The following is a 17,640-nucleotide window of genomic DNA, read 5'->3' as shown; positions in this document are numbered from 1 at the left end:
ATTGCCCCATGAACTGCAGTCAGTTTTTGTTCTTTGTGCTACAATTGATAGGAGCTGGGAAAAACATATTTGACCAATCAGTGGACGAAAAAAAAACGCACAAAAACCAGCCCCAGCCCAGCATAGACCTCTCAGTCAAGCTCTGGCCCTGTCCACGACAAAAGCCGGAAAAAAACGTTACCGCTCTGCAACAGCGCCGACGGAAACCCGGATTGGTCAACTCCCTTTTTTCCAACTCCGGCACCCCCTTGCTGCACTGTTGGGAACTCATGCAACACCCATTAAGGTGCCCCACTTACAGGAATAATCCCTTAAGCAACTCAGTACAGACCCATTTCTGATCTGCGCTGTTTCTTGTCTCCCTGCACCTAGCTGGGAAACATTTCCTATCCGTGAGCCTGCAACTTGCTTGGCTCACGTATGCGGACACTCCCTGTGTCCAGACTTCTTCTGAGGAAATCATCTGGAAGCCAAGAAACTCAGTAGAATCTCTCTACTGTCCCCACTCTGGACCCCCCTCCCACCAGCTGCTTCCGTGCACGGCGCCTTGTGCACAGCTGTGACATGGGACGTGGGATCCCCCCCAGCACATCCTCCCCCCTGCCATCGGGGCGTGCTTATCAGTGGGCGCTTCCCGCCCCCTCCCCTCCTGATACATCATGCAGATGGGAGTGGCTTTCTCAGAAACCCGACACCATGTTGAGTCATGGCATGCCAGCCAAGATGGCTGCTATGTCAGTCCCCCATAGCAACCACTTAATCCTATGCACCTTCAGAAAAAAACAGTTAGAACATACATAGAACATACAAGGCATAGTATGCACAGCAGTTTGAGAAGTTTACTATCTTGGACATGTAGATGGAGGGAAAAAAAAACATCCTGAACAGAAGGAATTCTCCACAACTACACCGGAACTTCAAAAAGCCAAATGAAATCATCCCCCTATGTTATAGCCTACGAGGGAGACACTAGCTGTCACTATATTTACGTCAAACTTTACTCCTAGCATAAACCTTTGCCTGGAATGCGGAGTGACAAAACTGAACAAATCTTCCAGCTGTTAGCAGATATCCACGGACACAAACCTTAACCGTGCTTCCCCCAATCTCTAGAGAGGGGGGTGGGAGGATGCCCTGTATTGGCCCCCCTTCCCACTAAACCTACGCTCTGCGATCCGCAAGAAAAAAACAAGAAAACCCATGACACTGAATCATGCTGAAATTACAGAAACATCACATAGCACTAACTAATAGCACTGAACTGGAACCAGCTTGCAGAACATCTCAGAAACACCCCTATGGACAGGGGGAAAAAAACATGCTGTCTCTCTCTCACTTTTCTCATTACCAGTCTCCTCTCTCTTCCCTCTCTCTCCTTCTCCTCTACTACTCGAAAGCCTTAGCCCCCCCCTTATCTCTCCTGCGGGGGACACCCATATCTGGCAAACCTCCCATACTCCCGTTGGACACACGGGAGAAAGAGAAAGAACAAACAAAAACTGCACACAGCAGCCACTAGCACAACCCGAGAGAGAGGAAAAAAAACAATACAGGAAAACCAGTAAGAACACACACTGGAAACCTTAGAGAGAAAGCACTGCTGGAACAAACTGTCAACATGTAATACCAAACACTTGCATTAGAATTAAACAAATGAAACACTATACTTGCCAGTGTCTTGAGACGTTCTCCCCAAATGACCATTCGTTACAGCATCGGTCAAGTTTTTCTCGCGAAGTTCTGGACCCCCTCGGGCTACTGATTCCTTCGTTCAGCAGATCGCCACCACTACGGCACTTGCACCCCAAGCCGCCGCCCGGGACAGCCCACGATCTGGATTCTGGCGTTAGGCGTGTGTACAATCACACATAGAAAAGAAATGAACAGCGCTACTTAAAAACAGATGAGTGCTTACCTGCAAAAAAGTGCACACCCCACTCATGGGATTCAAATACACAATTTACTGGTAGTGTGTACAATCACACCTATATGATTCAGTCCACGAACCTTCGCCACTGTAATTACTCGAACGTCATTCCGTGCGCCCGGCTTCCTCGCAGCCTGGCAGCACCACTTATCTCTTCTCGATAAGTTTCTAGCGAGCGTCTCAGCGTCTCCTCCGCTTGTTACTGTGGAAGTCCTGGAAAACTAGATAACAGACTGACATCTGGCCCGGTCCTTGCCTGCCTTTTCTGCTAGGCAGCGCTGGGGTCACGGCACCAATTGTAATATCCACCTTTTGCTCCGGCACCAGCAAACTCATCAGCAGGAGTTTGCAAACATGACTCTTCACACAGCAAGCAGGAGATAGACTTTTCTCAGGCTTCTTCAATGTTTACGTTATTTATTCAAGTAACAGAAATACAGATAGATGGATGAGCTTAAGGCCGCTATCGAAGCATCCTGGGCCTCCATAACACCTGAGCAGTGCCACAGGCTGATTGCCTCCATGCCACGCCGCATTGAAGCAGTCATGTGATGAAGCGCGGAAGAGCCGCCGCCATGAGTCAGCGGCAGGCGGCTCTTTCCGCCCACGGCGGGGCAGAGCACGGGGAGGCAGCCGCCTCCACTCAGTCTGAGGCGGCTGTCCCCGTGCAGGGCATGACGGAGTGCGGAATAACCGCCGCGTTGGACGCGGCGGTTAGCGCGCATGGCCCCATTACTGAGGCACCGCAGAGCGGTGCTGGTGCGGCTGGGACACATAGTCCCTCTAGGTTTAGAGTGACGCGCGCGCACTCAGGCAGGGTAAAGATGATGGCTGTAATATCCACCTTTTGCTCCGGCACCAGCAAACTCATCAGCAGGAGTTTGCAAACATGACTCTTCACACAGCAAGCAGGAGATAGACTTTTCTCAGGCTTCTTCAATGTTTACGTTATTTATTCAAGTAACAGAAATACAGATAGATACAGTTTATCATCTCCCGGCAAAGCAGACTTCCATGTTGCGTTACAGCTGCTTGAGTATCTTCCTACTGAAGATACCCAGGTCTTCTTGTATCTACTCTATGTTACATCTAGACTACCTATGTACAGCATACATTATATCAGATTACAGAAAGGAAGCACATACTTAGAGGTCCCAGTCAGCCTTGCGAGCTATTGCGAAAGTAAAGAGCAGAATGACCTCTCCATCGCTCACCCCAGATTTAATACCGACTAGGAAAGAGTTAAATATGACATCATCTTCGCCATCCCCTATATCCGTCTATTGGTGGACCCACTTGTGGTGTCATCATACACACCTACTCGATTAATAATCAATGAGGCATTTGACCTACATGCAGGCCTGTGGATATTTACATAACATGGCTGATGTTTATTGTTCTAGTGGCGGTACATCTGCAGGTCAGGGAGACCTGCGGCCTTGTACTAGAACAGTTTCTTGGTATGTTCTAGTTCTACTGACAGAACTGCAGATTTTCTCTCAGAGAAAATCCCCTTAAAGGGCAGGTCTGCTCATCAAGCCTTTTTGACTAACTCAGTCCAAATAACTGAGTTGTAATATCCACCTTTTGCTCCGGCACCAGCAAACTCATCAGCAGGAGTTTGCAAACATGACTCTTCACACAGCAAGCAGGAGATAGACTTTTCTCAGGCTTCTTCAATGTTTACGTTATTTATTCAAGTAACAGAAATACAGATAGATACAGTTTATCATCTCCCGGCAAAGCAGACTTCCATGTTGCGTTACAGCTGCTTGAGTATCTTCCTACTGAAGATACCCAGGTCTTCTTGTATCTACTCTATGTTACATCTAGACTACCTATGTACAGCATACATTATATCAGATTACAGAAAGGAAGCACATACTTAGAGGTCCCAGTCAGCCTTGCGAGCTATTGCGAAAGTAAAGAGCAGAATGACCTCTCCATCGCTCACCCCAGATTTAATACCGACTAGGAAAGAGTTAAATATGACATCATCTTCGCCATCCCCTATATCCGTCTATTGGTGGACCCACTTGTGGGGTCATCATACACACCTACTCGATTAATAATCAATGAGGCATTTGACCTACATGCAGGCCTGTGGATATTTACATAACATGGCTTATGTTTATTGTTCTAGTGGCGGTACATCTGCAGGTCAGGGAGACCTGCGGCCTTGTACTAGAACAGCTTCTTGGTATGTTCTAGTTCTGCTGACCGAACTGCAGATTTTCTCTCAGAGAAAATCCCCTTAAAGGGCAGGTCTGCTCATCAAGCCTTTTTGACTAACTCAGTCCAAATAACTGAGGCCTACTTAAATTATAACAATCCCCCCTAAAAAGGCTTGAACCGCAGATCCCAGCTTCTGAACCCACCCGTACCTGGTTTCTTTTCTTTAGGTTTCACTTTTCGATGTTCGTGCTCACACACCTTCTCTGCTCTCGGTGGTTACCCCTTGAAGAGAGAGAGAGCATGACCTCTTGTAATATCCACCTTTTGCTCCGGCACCAGCAAACTCATCAGCAGGAGTTTGCAAACATGACTCTTCACACAGCAAGCAGGAGATAGACTTTTCTCAGGCTTCTTCAATGTTTACGTTATTTATTCAAGTAACAGAAATACAGATAGATACAGTTTATCATCTCCTGGCAAAGCAGACTTCCATGTTGCGTTACAGCTGCTTGAGTATCTTCCTACTGAAGATACCCAGGTCTTCTTGTATCTACTCTATGTTACATCTAGACTACCTATGTACAGCATAATTATATCAGATTACAGAAAGGAAGCACATACTTAGAGGTCCCAGTCAGCCTTGCGAGCTATTGCGAAAGTAAAGAGCCAGAGTCAGCTGACTCTGGCTCCACTCCTCATTAGTCCAGCACTTAGGGAGGTGCTGGAGAGATGCATGTGTATATATACTGCTGGCTGCTCAGTTGCTGGTTGTCTGGCATTGCGAACACATACGTGGGAGCACTCAGACCTGTAGTCAGATGCTTAAGTGCGCCGGGTCCAGCTGGAGCTGTAATCCTACACTTAGCTAGATTCTGTTGATAGCTAAAGTACTAGTTTGATTGTGATTATCTGTTATGACTTTTTGCCTGCCTGACTATCCTCCTGAACTCTGATCTTGTACCTTGCCATTCTGATACTCTGTTGCCGAACCCCGGCTCGTCCTTAGACTCTGCTCCTGCCTCCTGATCTTGTACCTCGATATATCTGATACCCTGTTGCCGAACCCTGCCTGTACCGAGACTCCGCCTCTGTCTTTTGAATCTGTACTTTATCTGTCCGTGTGTTTACGACCTGGCTTGTCCGACCTCGAGAACCGACCTTATTATTGGAGGCGGTTCCCCGTCCTGTTAGTGACACTTCCTCCTGAGTGTCACTTTCAGACCATCCTTCCTACTCTCGACCTGACTCCTCCCGCCTTGGAGAGTTCAGGTCTTTGGAAGGAATCCGTGCAGTACTCCTTACTGCACTGAGGCCTAGTCCTCTAAGTGTTATTGTTGCACCTAACACTACATTCTACTCAGGTGAACAGAGGTTAGCTGGTATATCGGATTATCGGTGATACTGCAGATCACTTATAATCTGGTATATATCTGTATTCCCAGTGATACTGCAGATCACCGGTAATCAGATCCTCTCTGTGCTTCACCAATCGTTACAGAACGCCAGACCAAAAGACAGATGGACGCACGCGCTGACCCTCTGAATGTGCTTGCCACTTCGGTGGATAACATTCATCAAGCACTGGGCCAGCACAAAGCATTAATTGACGCCCTATCAGGCTCTGTGCGAACCCTCCAGACGTCAGTTGATTCGGTGCGATCCCCTCCTAGTGATGACATACGTATGCCCGTACCTGATAAATTTTCCGGCCACAAATCTGACTTTCCAAATTTTAAGAGTAGAGTGTTATCATATTTCGAGTTGAGACCCCGATCCTCGGGAACTGAGACCCAACGGGTCATTTTTATTAAAACTTTGTTAACTGGTGACTCCCAGTCCTGGGCATACAACCTGCCTCCTACAGATACAGCTCTGACCTCAGTAGAGGAATTCTTTAAAGCCATGGCAGTAATATACGACGACCCACACCTTGCTGCGACCTCTGAACGGAAGCTCAAGCTTTTGCGGCAAGGCAAAGACTCAGTCGAAGATTACGCGGCAGAATTTCGTAGGTGGTCAGTTACGGCCAGGTTTGATACCTATGCCTTGTTAGATTATTTCCTGTCTGGGCTGTCGGATGAGGTCTCTGACCTAATGTTAAGCCAACCCGAGCCCAAAACAGTCGATGAGGCCATCTCATCGGCCATTCGAATCGACCGTAGGCTATGTCATCAAAGACAGACTAGGGGCATTCACCGTGTCAGGGTAACATCTTACGCAGCACCCACGGTAACTCCATCTCCTTCGGTCTCATCATCTCCAGTCGTGCCTCCACCTGAGCCGATGCAGATCGGTCGGTCTAAGCTGACCCAAGTGGAGAGAAGACGGAGAATGACTGAACAGTTATGTTTATACTGTGGTGAGGGAGGACATAGGGTACGAGATTGTCCCATTAAGCCAGATAAGAATAAGGCGGGAAACGCTACCGCCTAGGAGTTGTAAGGGGTGACACCCTAGGCGCCCAACTCACGCCCCTAAAAGAAGGACGGTTGCTTCTTCCCTGTACAGTTTCATGGGAAGATAAAACCGACGTCACGGAAGCCTTTATTGATTCAGGCTCCGCGGCAAATTTCATGGATTTCGAGTTCGCTAAGAAATTGGGGGTTCCGCTCACGCCGGTGGATCCACTCGTGCAGGTTGCGGCAGTGGATGATTCTCCTCTGCAGAGGAATCCTTCCCTGACTCTGACAACTAGAGGTAGGAGTTACCATAGGGGCATTACATTGGGAGACGTTACAGCTTTTTGTGTTACATATGGCCACCTCCACAATTATACTCGGCATGCCATGGCTACACCTGCACTCCCCACACATTGATTGGGCCACTGGTCAATTAATTTCCTGGTCAGATCGTTGTTTTCAGCAATGTTTAGGGAGGGTGACTTTGGGCCAAACGAGGGTTCAGGTGGAGGGGGTTCCTGAACAGTATATGGAATATTCTGCCGTATTTTGCCCCAAGGCAGCGGATAAGTTACCCCCACATCGCCCTTTCGACTGTCCCATCGATCTCCGTTCAGGGTGTGTGCCCCCCCGGGGCCATTTGTACAATTTGTCGGGGCCCGAAAAATTGGCCATGCAAGATTACATCCGTGAACATTTGGCCAAGGGTTTCATTCGCCCGTCCCGGTCGCCTGCTGGGGCAGGTTTCTTTTTCGTTAAAAAAAAAGACAGAGGCCTGCGGCCCTGCATTGATTACCGGGGTCTTAATAAGATTACGGTCAAGAATCGCTATCCGCTGCCTCTGATAGACGATTTATTCACACAGATCAACGACGCTAAGATCTTTTCTAAGCTGGATTTGCGGGGTGCGTATAACCTGATACGCATAAGAAAGGGCGATGAGTGGAAAACGGCCTTTAATACACCGGACAGGCATTACAAGTACTTGGTGATGCCCTTCGGGCTATGTAATGCCCCGGCCGTTTTCCAGGAACTCATCAACGAGGTCTTCAGGGAGGTGTTGGGGAGATTTGTTCTAGTCTACCTAGATGATATACTTATTTTCTCCAACAACCTCTCTGAACATAGGACCCATGTAAAATTTGTTTTGAATAAACTGAAGCAAAATTCTTTATACGCAAAACTTGAAAAATGTATTTTTGAAGTAACGTCTGTCGCCTTCCTGGGATACATAATTTCCACCACGGGCCTGTCTATGGACCCTGCCAAGGTCTCCGCTGTTCTGGAATGGCCTCAGCCGGTTGGGCTGAAGTCTCTTCAGCGGTTTCTCGGTTTTGCTAACTATTATAGGCGGTTCATAAAGGGGTACTCCACAGTCATTTCTCCCCTTACCAGTCTCACTAAAAAAGGGGCAGATACCACTCACTGGTCCCCTGAGGCTCTACATGCTTTTTCCACCCTGAAGGATCTATTCTGTTCGGCACCCATCCTCAGACATGTGGATACTTCTTTCCCATTTATTGTTGAAGTAGATGCTTCAGAGGTCGGAGTGGGGGCTGTGCTGTCTCAGCGATCAGGCTTGCAGGGTAGGATGCACCCGTGTGCTTACTTCTCTCGTAGATTCTCCCCAGCAGAGAGGAACTACGATATAGGCAACAGGGAGCTCCTGGCCATTAAATTGGCTTTCGAGGAATGGCGACATTGGTTAGAGGGAGCAGAGCATACGATCACGGTTTACACTGATCACAAAAACTTAGAATACATTGAGGGGGCTAAGAGGTTGAGCCCCCGTCAGGCTCAATGGTCGTTATTTTTCTCTAGGTTCAGTTTCATTATTACATACACTCCGGGTAGCAAAAATGTTAAAGCAGATGCTTTATCTAGGTACTTCGAGCTAGAGACAGCACAGCTCTCCGTTCCAGAGACCATTGTTCCCCAGAAGTTGGTACTAGCAGCAACTGGAACTTGGGAAGATTTGAAGGAGACTTTGGTTCCCTTCCAACAGGACATCCCGAAAGGGAAGCCCGCAGGGGTTATGTTCATTCCCCTACCTTTTCGTCTCCGGGTTCTAGAGATGTTCCATGGGCACAAGAATGCTGGGCATCCTGGGGCATCTAGAACACAAGATCTGGTGGCCAGATGTGCCTGGTGGCCTTCCTTGGCAGCGGATTGCAGAAAATATGTTAGGGAGTGTGCGATATGTGCAAAAAGCAAACCCTCCCGGCTGGCACCTGTCGGTACCTTGCAGCCTTTGCCCACCCCGAGTGAGCCGTGGACCCACCTGTCCATGGATTTTGTGGGTGAGCTTCCCGGATCTGAAGGCATGTCGGTCATTTGTGTGGTGGTCGACCGCTTTAGCAAAATGGCCCATTTTGTGCCCTTAAAACAACTCCCCTCGGCTCAGGAATTGGCCGAGTTATTCATCATTCACATTTTCCGATTACACGGCATTCCAGAAAACTGAGGCACCGCATTACTGAGGCACCGCAGAGCGGTGCTGGTGTGGCTGGGACACATAGTCCCTCTAGGTTTAGAGTGACGCGCGCGCGTTGTTCTTGTGATCTATTTTTTTTTTGTGTGTGTGTGTCCCACAGACACTTGTGTTGCATACACAGCCCTGTCAGTCAGTCACAGCTGCTGGACCTTGGCCCCTTGGTAATTCCTACTGTGCCACTGCCAGGCCCAGCACATTCAGTGACTACCTGTGTGTGTGACAGCTGCACATTTGTAATACCAATCCCTGCATACCTGTTCAGTAGTGCACCTACCTACGTGACCGCAAGCAGTATTATATTATATACCAGTCATTCGCTGCACCTGTTCACGGTACCTGTGTGTGTGACAGCTGCACATTTGTAATACCAATCACTGCATACCTACCTGTTCAGTACACCTACCTATGTGAGCGTACGCAGTGTTATATACCACCAGTCACTGCACCTGTTCATGGTACCTGTGTGTGTGACAGCTGCACATTTGTAATACCAATCACTGCATACCTACCTGTTCAGTACACCTACCTATGTGAGCGCATGCAGTGTTATATACCACCAGTCACTGCACCTGTTCACGGTACCTGTGTGTGTGTGACAGCTGCACATTGTATTGTCACTGCATACCTATTTAGTGCACCTACGTGACTGCACTCAGTGTTATATTATATACCAGTCACTGCATACCTGTTCACGGTACCTGTGTGTGTGACAGCTGCACATTTGTAATACTAGTCATTGCATAATTGTTCACAGTACCTGTGTCACCGCACACTGTTTAATATACCAGTCCGTACATACCTGTTAACTGCACCTGTGTGACAGCTGCACATTGTATTGTAACACCGGTCACTGCATACCTTTCACTGCACCTGTGTGACTGCACATTGTATTAGTCAAGTCAGTGCATACCTTTCACTTGAATGGATGGCAGACTTGCCCTCCATAACAGATTCTTGTTAAAGGATTTAAAGTTAATTTGTCTCATATACAGCAGGGTCTCGAAAGTCCTCCTGTATTGTTATTTTTCGCCACTACCTACCTGAGTCGGGACTTGCATGCCATGCCTGCTGCCTTCCTTGGATGTGTGGTGGTAGCCGTTCCTCCTCCTTTGCCCACAGCGTGCCTTCTGCCTTCCTTGGATGTGTGGTGGTAGCCATTTCTCAGGCTCCCACTCCGGACCGGAATCGAACCTTGATTCCCCAGCCATTACCCGTGGTCACCATGGTACTGAGAAAGTAATATGGAAACTTGTTTATCAGTCACACAGTTGAATGAATGGCAGACTTGCCCTCCATAACAGATTCTTGGTAAAGGCAAGTTGTGTCATCTCTGGCACACAGCATTGGGTCAAGGGTCCACCTGACCACAGATGCCTGGTCTGCAAAGCACAGTCAGGGCAGGTACATTACTTATACAGCACAGTGGGTCCTTCCGTGGATGTATGGTGGTAGCCGTTTCTCAGGCTCCCACTCCGGATCGGAATCGAACCCTTATTCCCCTGCCATTACCCGTAGTCACCATGGTACTGAGAAAGTACCATCAAAAGTTTCACACAGTTGAATGAATGGAAGACTTGCCCTATATAACAGATTCTCGTTAACGGTACTGAACAGCCAGCAGAAAAAGTAATTTAAAAAAAATAGATGTAAGCTTTAGCAATGGTAGAGAAAGAACCATTGAAAGTTGATAAGGAAGTCAGACATTACCTGATATCACTGAGGAAGAGCAATCTCGCCATGGTGCGCACCAGTCCAGCACAGCCGTCACTACAGAAACATCTGTTTGGGGTGCATTATACAGTGAGTTTGGTCTGTCAGTGTGAACCAGTACTCTAATTACACTCCCTGATTGATGTATACAAATGCAAGATGTTGTAAAGCACTTTAGGCCTCCAATTTAGCATGCAATGTGATTTCTGCCCTCAAAACGCTGCTGTGCATAGGGCTGATCAGAACAGCTGAATTCCGATTTTGCCCAAATTCGGTGTACTGCATGCGGAAACCGAATTTCGTGTTCCGAATTTTCGTGTTCCAAATTTTCATGTTCCGAGTGCATTTCTATTGAATTCAATAGTGCCAACTTCCGTGGTTAATTGTAAAGCCCCCATAGATGCTATCATCACCAAATTTGACATGTATATTAAGCAGATGAGTAGGAACATGGTAAAAAAAAATTGTGAAAAGACCTTATAGTTTTTGAGCAAATCAATTTCAAAGTTTCATAGGAAAAATGGTTTTTAAACTGTGTAAAATGACACTTGTTTCAGAACAGGTTACTGCATTCCGAGTTATGTTTACATATTTTATACATTTCATGAAAACAGACAGTGTGGGGTCCCCCTCCTAAGCCTCCTTAACCCCTTGTCCCCATGCAGGCTGGGATAGCCAGAATGTGGAGTCCCGGCCACATGGGGCTTCGCACCCTGAGCTATACCTGCCCGCATGGTCCATGGTATGGGGGGGCTCTGGAGGAGAGGGGCGGCCAAGCCTCCACCTCTCCCCCAGAGCCCTTGTCCAATTTTTCCATTTTTCCTATGAAACTTTGAAATTGATTTGCTTAAAAACTATAAGGTCTTTTCACAAATTTTTTTTAGCTTGTTCCTACTCATCTGCTTAATATACATGTCAAATTTGGTGATGATAGCATGTACGGGGGCTTCCCAATTAACCGCGGAATTTGGCACTATTGACTTCAATGGAAATCCGAATTCGATACTCGGAACTGCCGTATTTTCGAGTTTTGAATGTGTACTTGGAACTGCCAAATTCCGATGCCAAACTCGAAATTCGGAATCTGAAAGCTCAGCCCTTGCTGTGCGTTAAATCCAGATTTTTCCCCGGGACTTTTGGCGTGTATCCCACTTTGCCATGCAAAAACTCAGATGTTAGACCCCTTGAAACATCTTTTCCATCACTTTTGTGGCCAGGATAAATGTTTCTAGTTTTCAAAGTTCGCCTCCCCATTGAAGTCTATTGCGGAAGTTCGCATTCGAGGTTCGCGAACCGAAAATTGGAGGTTTGAGCCATCTCTATTCTAGTGTGCCCTCCTAGTATTCTGGGCAGGGGTCTGGTGGTCTCTCTGATGTGCTCACTCCATATGCATAGCAACGTACAGCAGGCAGGGTTTACAATAGAGACTTGCCCCTAAAGCTCCAGCCACTGCAGGTCCTGTCTTCTTCAGTGCTGCCCACTGTCTAAATCCTTATTCTCTGATCAAAGAGGCGGAAAGTGGCATTGCAGAAGGCAGCTCTAGTGGCTGGAGCCTGGTGGAGGTGAGTCTGCATATGGGGGGGGGGGGCACAGGAGGTGGAGCCCAAGCAGAGGGAGAGAGAAAAAAAAGTTGGGCCCCCCTACCTGCATCCCTTGCGCTGCCAGCCTGGCTGGGCAGTTCTTGTTTCGCTGCCCTGATCACAGCTCTGTAACGTTGGAGGGGGGAGGGTGGACAGAAGGATGTGTCCTCATGGCTACTGCACCTTGGAGCTTGAGCCTCTGCCTCAGATAAACCCTGTATTAGTTTATGGTTAAGCATTAAGGAGGAGTTAACAGTAGTAAGCAGATTAGTGATGGGCATCAGGAAGAGGTTAACAATGGGGGATGGAGGATAGAGTTTTTACATTTGAGAATGGAGGTTGGGAAATGAACAGGAGATCAGGAAGGGGTTACACTAACTGTAAGGTACAATCACCAAATTCATGAACAAAAGCACAGTCGTAATGCTATAATAGTCGAGTATCAGTAAGTGCATGGTACCAATACCATTACCAATACCATTGAAGTAAACATATCGAAACGAGACAGAACGACAAAAGAAACCGGTACCCCATTTTTTTTTCTGGTACTAATTCTAACTCTTGTTTTGAACTTCAGCAACAGTACCCAATCCACTGCCATACCACCAGTCTTGTTTTCACCCTCAGTGCTGGCTTCAATCTGACTGGTACTATTTATTGCCTCACTAATAGCACCCCGTTCACTGCCCAGTGCCCAACTGGTAGTCCTATTTTCCACTTCAGTGCAGGCCCAAACCACTAGTACACCACTTAGCACCAGCAACCAAACCATGAAGTTGAATTGATCGGCTTTGCTTTAAATATACAGGATCTTCTCAAAAATTAGCATATTGTGATAAAGTTCATTATTTTCTGTAATATACTGATAAACATTAGACTTTCATATATTTTAGATTCATTACACACAACTGAAGTAATTCCGAGCCTTTTATTCTTTTAACCACTTGAGGACCCACCCTTTACCCCCCCTTAAGGACCAGCATTATTTTTTGTGATCTGTGCTGGGTGGGCTCTGCAGCCCCCAGCACAGATCATGTTTCATGCAGAGCGATCAGATCGCCCCCCTTTTTTCCCCCCTATGGGGATGGTGTGCGGGGGGGTCTGATCGCTCTGGTGGGCAGGCTTGTTGCGGGTGGGAGCACCTCAAAGCCCCCCTCCGCGGCGAAATTCCCCCTCCCTCTCCTACCTGCTCATCCCCGGTGATCGGGGCTGCACAGGACGCTATCCGTCCTGTGCAGCCAGTGACAGGCTGTCCCCTGTCACATGGCGGCGATCCCCGGCCGCTGATTGGCCGGGGATCGCCGATCTGCCTTACGGCGCTGCTGCGCAGCAGCGCCGTACAATGTAAACAAAGCGGATTATTTCCGCTTGTGTTTACATTTAGCCTGCGAGCCGCGATCGACGGCCCGCAGGCTATTCACGTAGCCCCCCGCCGTGAATTGACAGGAAGCAGCAGCCGCTCGCGCGAGCGGCTGCTTCCTGATTAATTAGCCTGCAGCCGGCGACGCAGAACTGCGTCGCTGGTCCTGCAGCTGCCACTTTGCCGACGCACGGTATAAGCGTGCGGTCGGCAAGTGGTTAATATTGATGATTTTGCCATACAGCTCATGAAAACCCAAAATTCCTATCTCAAAAAATTAGCATATTTCATCCGACCAATAAAAGAAAAGTGTTTTTAAAACAAAAAAAAAGTCAACCTTCAAATAATTATGTTCAGTTATGCACTCAATACTTGGTCGGGAATCCTTTTGCAGAAATGACTTGTAACGATTGGTGAAGCACAGAGAGGATCTGATTACCGGTGATCTGCAGTATCACTGGGAATACAGATATATACCAGATTATAAGTGATCTGCAGTATCACCGATAATCCGATATACCAGCTAACCTCTGTTCACCTGAGTAGAGTGTAGTGTTAGGTGCAACAATAACACTTAGAGGACTAGGCCTCAGTGCAGTAAGGAGTACTGCACGGATTCCTTCCAAAGACCTGAACTCTCCAAGGCGGGAGGAGTCAGGTCGAGAGTAGGAAGGATGGTCTGAAAGTGACACTCAGGAGGAAGTGTCACTAACAGGACGGGGAACCGCCTCCAATAGTAAGGTCGGTTCTCGAGGTCGGACAAGCCAGGTCGTAAACACACGGACAGATAAAGTACAGATTCAGAAGACAGAGGCGGAGTCTCGGTATAGGCAGGGTTCGGCAACAGGGTATCAGAAATATCGAGGTACAAGATCAGGAGGCAGGAGCAGAGTCTAAGGACGAGCCGGGGTTCGGCAACAGAGTATCAGAATGGCAAGGTACAAGATCAGAGTTCAGGAGGATAGTCAGGCAGGCAAAAAGTCATAACAGATAATCACAATCAAACTAGTACTTTAGCTATCAACAGAATCTAGCTAAGTGTAGGATTACAGCTCCAGCTGGTCCCGGCACACTTAAGGATCTGACTACAGGTCTGAGTGCTCCCACGTATGTGTTCGCAACACCAGACAACCAGCAACTGAGCAGCCAGCAGTATATATACACATGCATCTCTCCAGCACCTCCCTAAGTGCTGGACCAATGAGGAGTGGAGCCAGAGTCAGCTGACCAGCCTGGTCAGCTGACTCATTTCTGGCCGTCATCTTTACCCTGCCTGCTCTCAAAAGAGCTGTTGAGGATGAGGAGTGCTTTTTAGCAATAAGTATCAGCAAGGAGCAAGCTAGCAAGCCTAACACAAGAGCCTAACTAAGCTTTCCCTATGTCTATACAGCAGGTTCTCTCCCTTCTCTAATTACTGCAGCCACACGAGTGAGTGAAAAGGCTGACGCTGCCTGCCTTTTATAAGGGGGTGGGGGGGTGGGCTCCAGGAGGGAGTGTAGCCTAATTGGCTACCCTGTGTCTGCTGATTGTGATGTAGAGGGTCAAAGTTGACCCTAATGATGTAGTATAGGGGGCGGGTCGAACTCGCATATAGTTTGCGGTTCACCGCGAACGCGAACCACCGAAGTTCGCGCGAATAAGTTTGCGTGCGAACCGTTCGGGCCATCTCTACACTAGAATACTGTGGGAGGACAGCGAGACACCACCATGGAATACTGTGGAAAATGTGGGGACCACTAGACCACCACAAAAGAAAACTATGTGTGTTTGTGTGATCATTAGAACACCAGGAAATACTATGGGGGACCACTAGACTACCAGGGAAAGCTATTTAGGGAAGGGGAGCCACGTGACCAGCAGGAAATATTTTTCGGATGGGGACTGCAAGATCACCAGGAAATATTGTGGGGGGATAGAGAGGACTACTAGGCTACCAGGGAATACTGTGGGTGATGGGGGGACCACTAGACTATAAAGGATTACTATGGAAGGACCACTAGGCCACCAGGGAATATTTTGGGCTTTGGGGGATCCATTAAATTAACAGGGAATACTGTAGGGGTATAGGGGTTGAAAAAGCTACCAGGGAATACTGTGGGGGACTGATAGAGTATCAAGGAATATTGTGAGGGTGCACCCTTTAAAATCTTTGCCTCTGGTGCTGGAGATCCTTGTCCTGGCCCTGACCTCACCCCAGCATTAACTCCTTTCTTATGTCTAAACTTAACCCGCTCTCTAAGAGTATACGCTACATGACACCTAACCCTAATTTTCAATCCGTAACAACTACTACTAAAAATACTGTCCCAAAATAACTAAAAAGTAGCTCCAATGTTGAACTACTGTGACAGCCTGAGCTGAAATAACCTTATCCCAGTCTGTTTCCCCAGCTGTGGGGTGCTACATCATCCCCTCCACATTGCTTCCTTGAAGGGGACATGACTAAGCTCCAATAGCAATCTTATACAACCGAGGTTTGGTTTCTGAACCTTTGACTCCAAGCAGCTGACATGTTTCACAGAAAATTAATCCAGGTTTGTCTGTTCAGTTTTGTTCCTTATCTAAGAGTAGAGTTTATCGCTCTTGTGTAGCCCTAAGGTCTCAGACAGGACACTATCTCCATTAGCAGCAAGCACTGGGACTGTCAACAGACCCTAAAACATCTCCTTCCTAAATAGTACTATAGTACCTAAAATATAACTTTTATTGGTCAATTTAAAACAATATAACGGCCCATACACATCACCACCACCAAAACAAATGAGGGGATGGCTATCAAATGGACATATTGAAAAGGACTGCATCACGCCTAGCCACAAAATAGTGCGCTATAGCATTGTCGTATATATTTTAACGAGGAAGCCAGTCATCACAGGCGGTCATTCAAATATCAATAAACATATGATGTATATACAGTCCTATTGAAAAAAATACAGAGAAGATCCCTGACCCACTCAGCATGCACAATTCCAAGATAATGGAGCATTGCATGTGCAGCCAAACATTAGTAAAGGGGCCTCAGTCTATACATAGATAGTCACCCCAACAATAAACATCACCCCCAACAATTCGACATGTTTCGACTATTAACCCCCCTGGCGGTATAAAAAATTCCGCCAGGAGGGAGCGCAGCCTGGAGGGCTTCCCCCGTCGCCATGGCGACGGGGCGGGATGACGTCACCGACGTCACCGACGTCGGGACGTCATTGGGAGTCCCGGGCCACCCCTCAGTGCTGTCTGGCACTGATTGGCCAGGCAGCGCACGGGGTCTGGAGGGGGGGGGGGGGCGCGGCATGACGGATACCGGCGATCGAGCGCGGGGCGGCGGCCATCGGTGTGCTGACGCAGCTAGCAAAGTGCTAGCTGCGTCCAGCAAAAAAAAAAAATTAAACAAATCGGCCCAGTAGGGCCGGAGAAAACCTCCTGTGCGGCTTATACCGCCAAGGAGGTTAATGTGATTTAGTATTTCAAACGTGCATAGTGACAGTGTTATAAAGTATAGCCCAAGTCAGAGCCGCTGACTTGGGCTATACTTTATAACACTGTCACTATGCACGTTTGAAGTATTGCACCATTTTTATTTTTCCTGATGAAGACTAAATCACATTAGTAGTCAAAATATGTCGAATTGTTGGGGGTGATGTTTATTGTTGGGGTGACTATCTATTTATAGAGACTGAGGCCCCTTTACTAATGTTTGGCTGCACATGCAATGCTCCATTATCTTGGAATTGTGCATGCTGAGTGGGTCAGGGATCTTCTCTGTATTTTTCTCAATAGGACTGTATATACATCATATGTTTATTGATATTTGAATGACCGCCTGTGACGACTGGCATCCTTGTTAAAATATATACGACAACGCTATATTTTGTGGCTAGGCGTGATACAGTCCTTTTGAATACGTCCATTTGGTAGCCATTCCCTAATTTGTTTTGGTGGTGGTGATGTGTATGGGCCGTTATATTGTTTTAAATTGACCAATAAAAGTTATA

General features: G+C 47.5%; 1 protein-coding gene across 3 annotated transcripts in view; it reads right to left on the bottom strand.

Moving 5' to 3' along the window:
- NT5DC1 (5'-nucleotidase domain containing 1) overlaps positions 1–17,640 on the bottom strand; it is a 375,186-nt gene that overhangs the window by 160,466 nt on the left and 197,080 nt on the right. The window contains exon 7 of one of the 3 annotated variants that reach the window (XM_068231331.1): positions 10,703–10,774. The exons of the other annotated variants lie outside the window; for them this stretch is intronic. Within the exon in view, the coding sequence (XP_068087432.1) occupies positions 10,703–10,774 (72 nt within the window). The remainder of the gene's footprint in view (positions 1–10,702; positions 10,775–17,640) is intronic. 3 annotated transcript variants of the gene reach the window in all.

This window comes from Hyperolius riggenbachi, chromosome 4 (genome assembly GCF_040937935.1).
Source record: "Hyperolius riggenbachi isolate aHypRig1 chromosome 4, aHypRig1.pri, whole genome shotgun sequence".
Taxonomy (NCBI): domain Eukaryota; kingdom Metazoa; phylum Chordata; class Amphibia; order Anura; family Hyperoliidae; genus Hyperolius; species Hyperolius riggenbachi.
The sequence above is the reverse complement of the archived record's forward strand: the minus strand, read 5'-3'. Positions and strand labels throughout refer to the sequence as shown.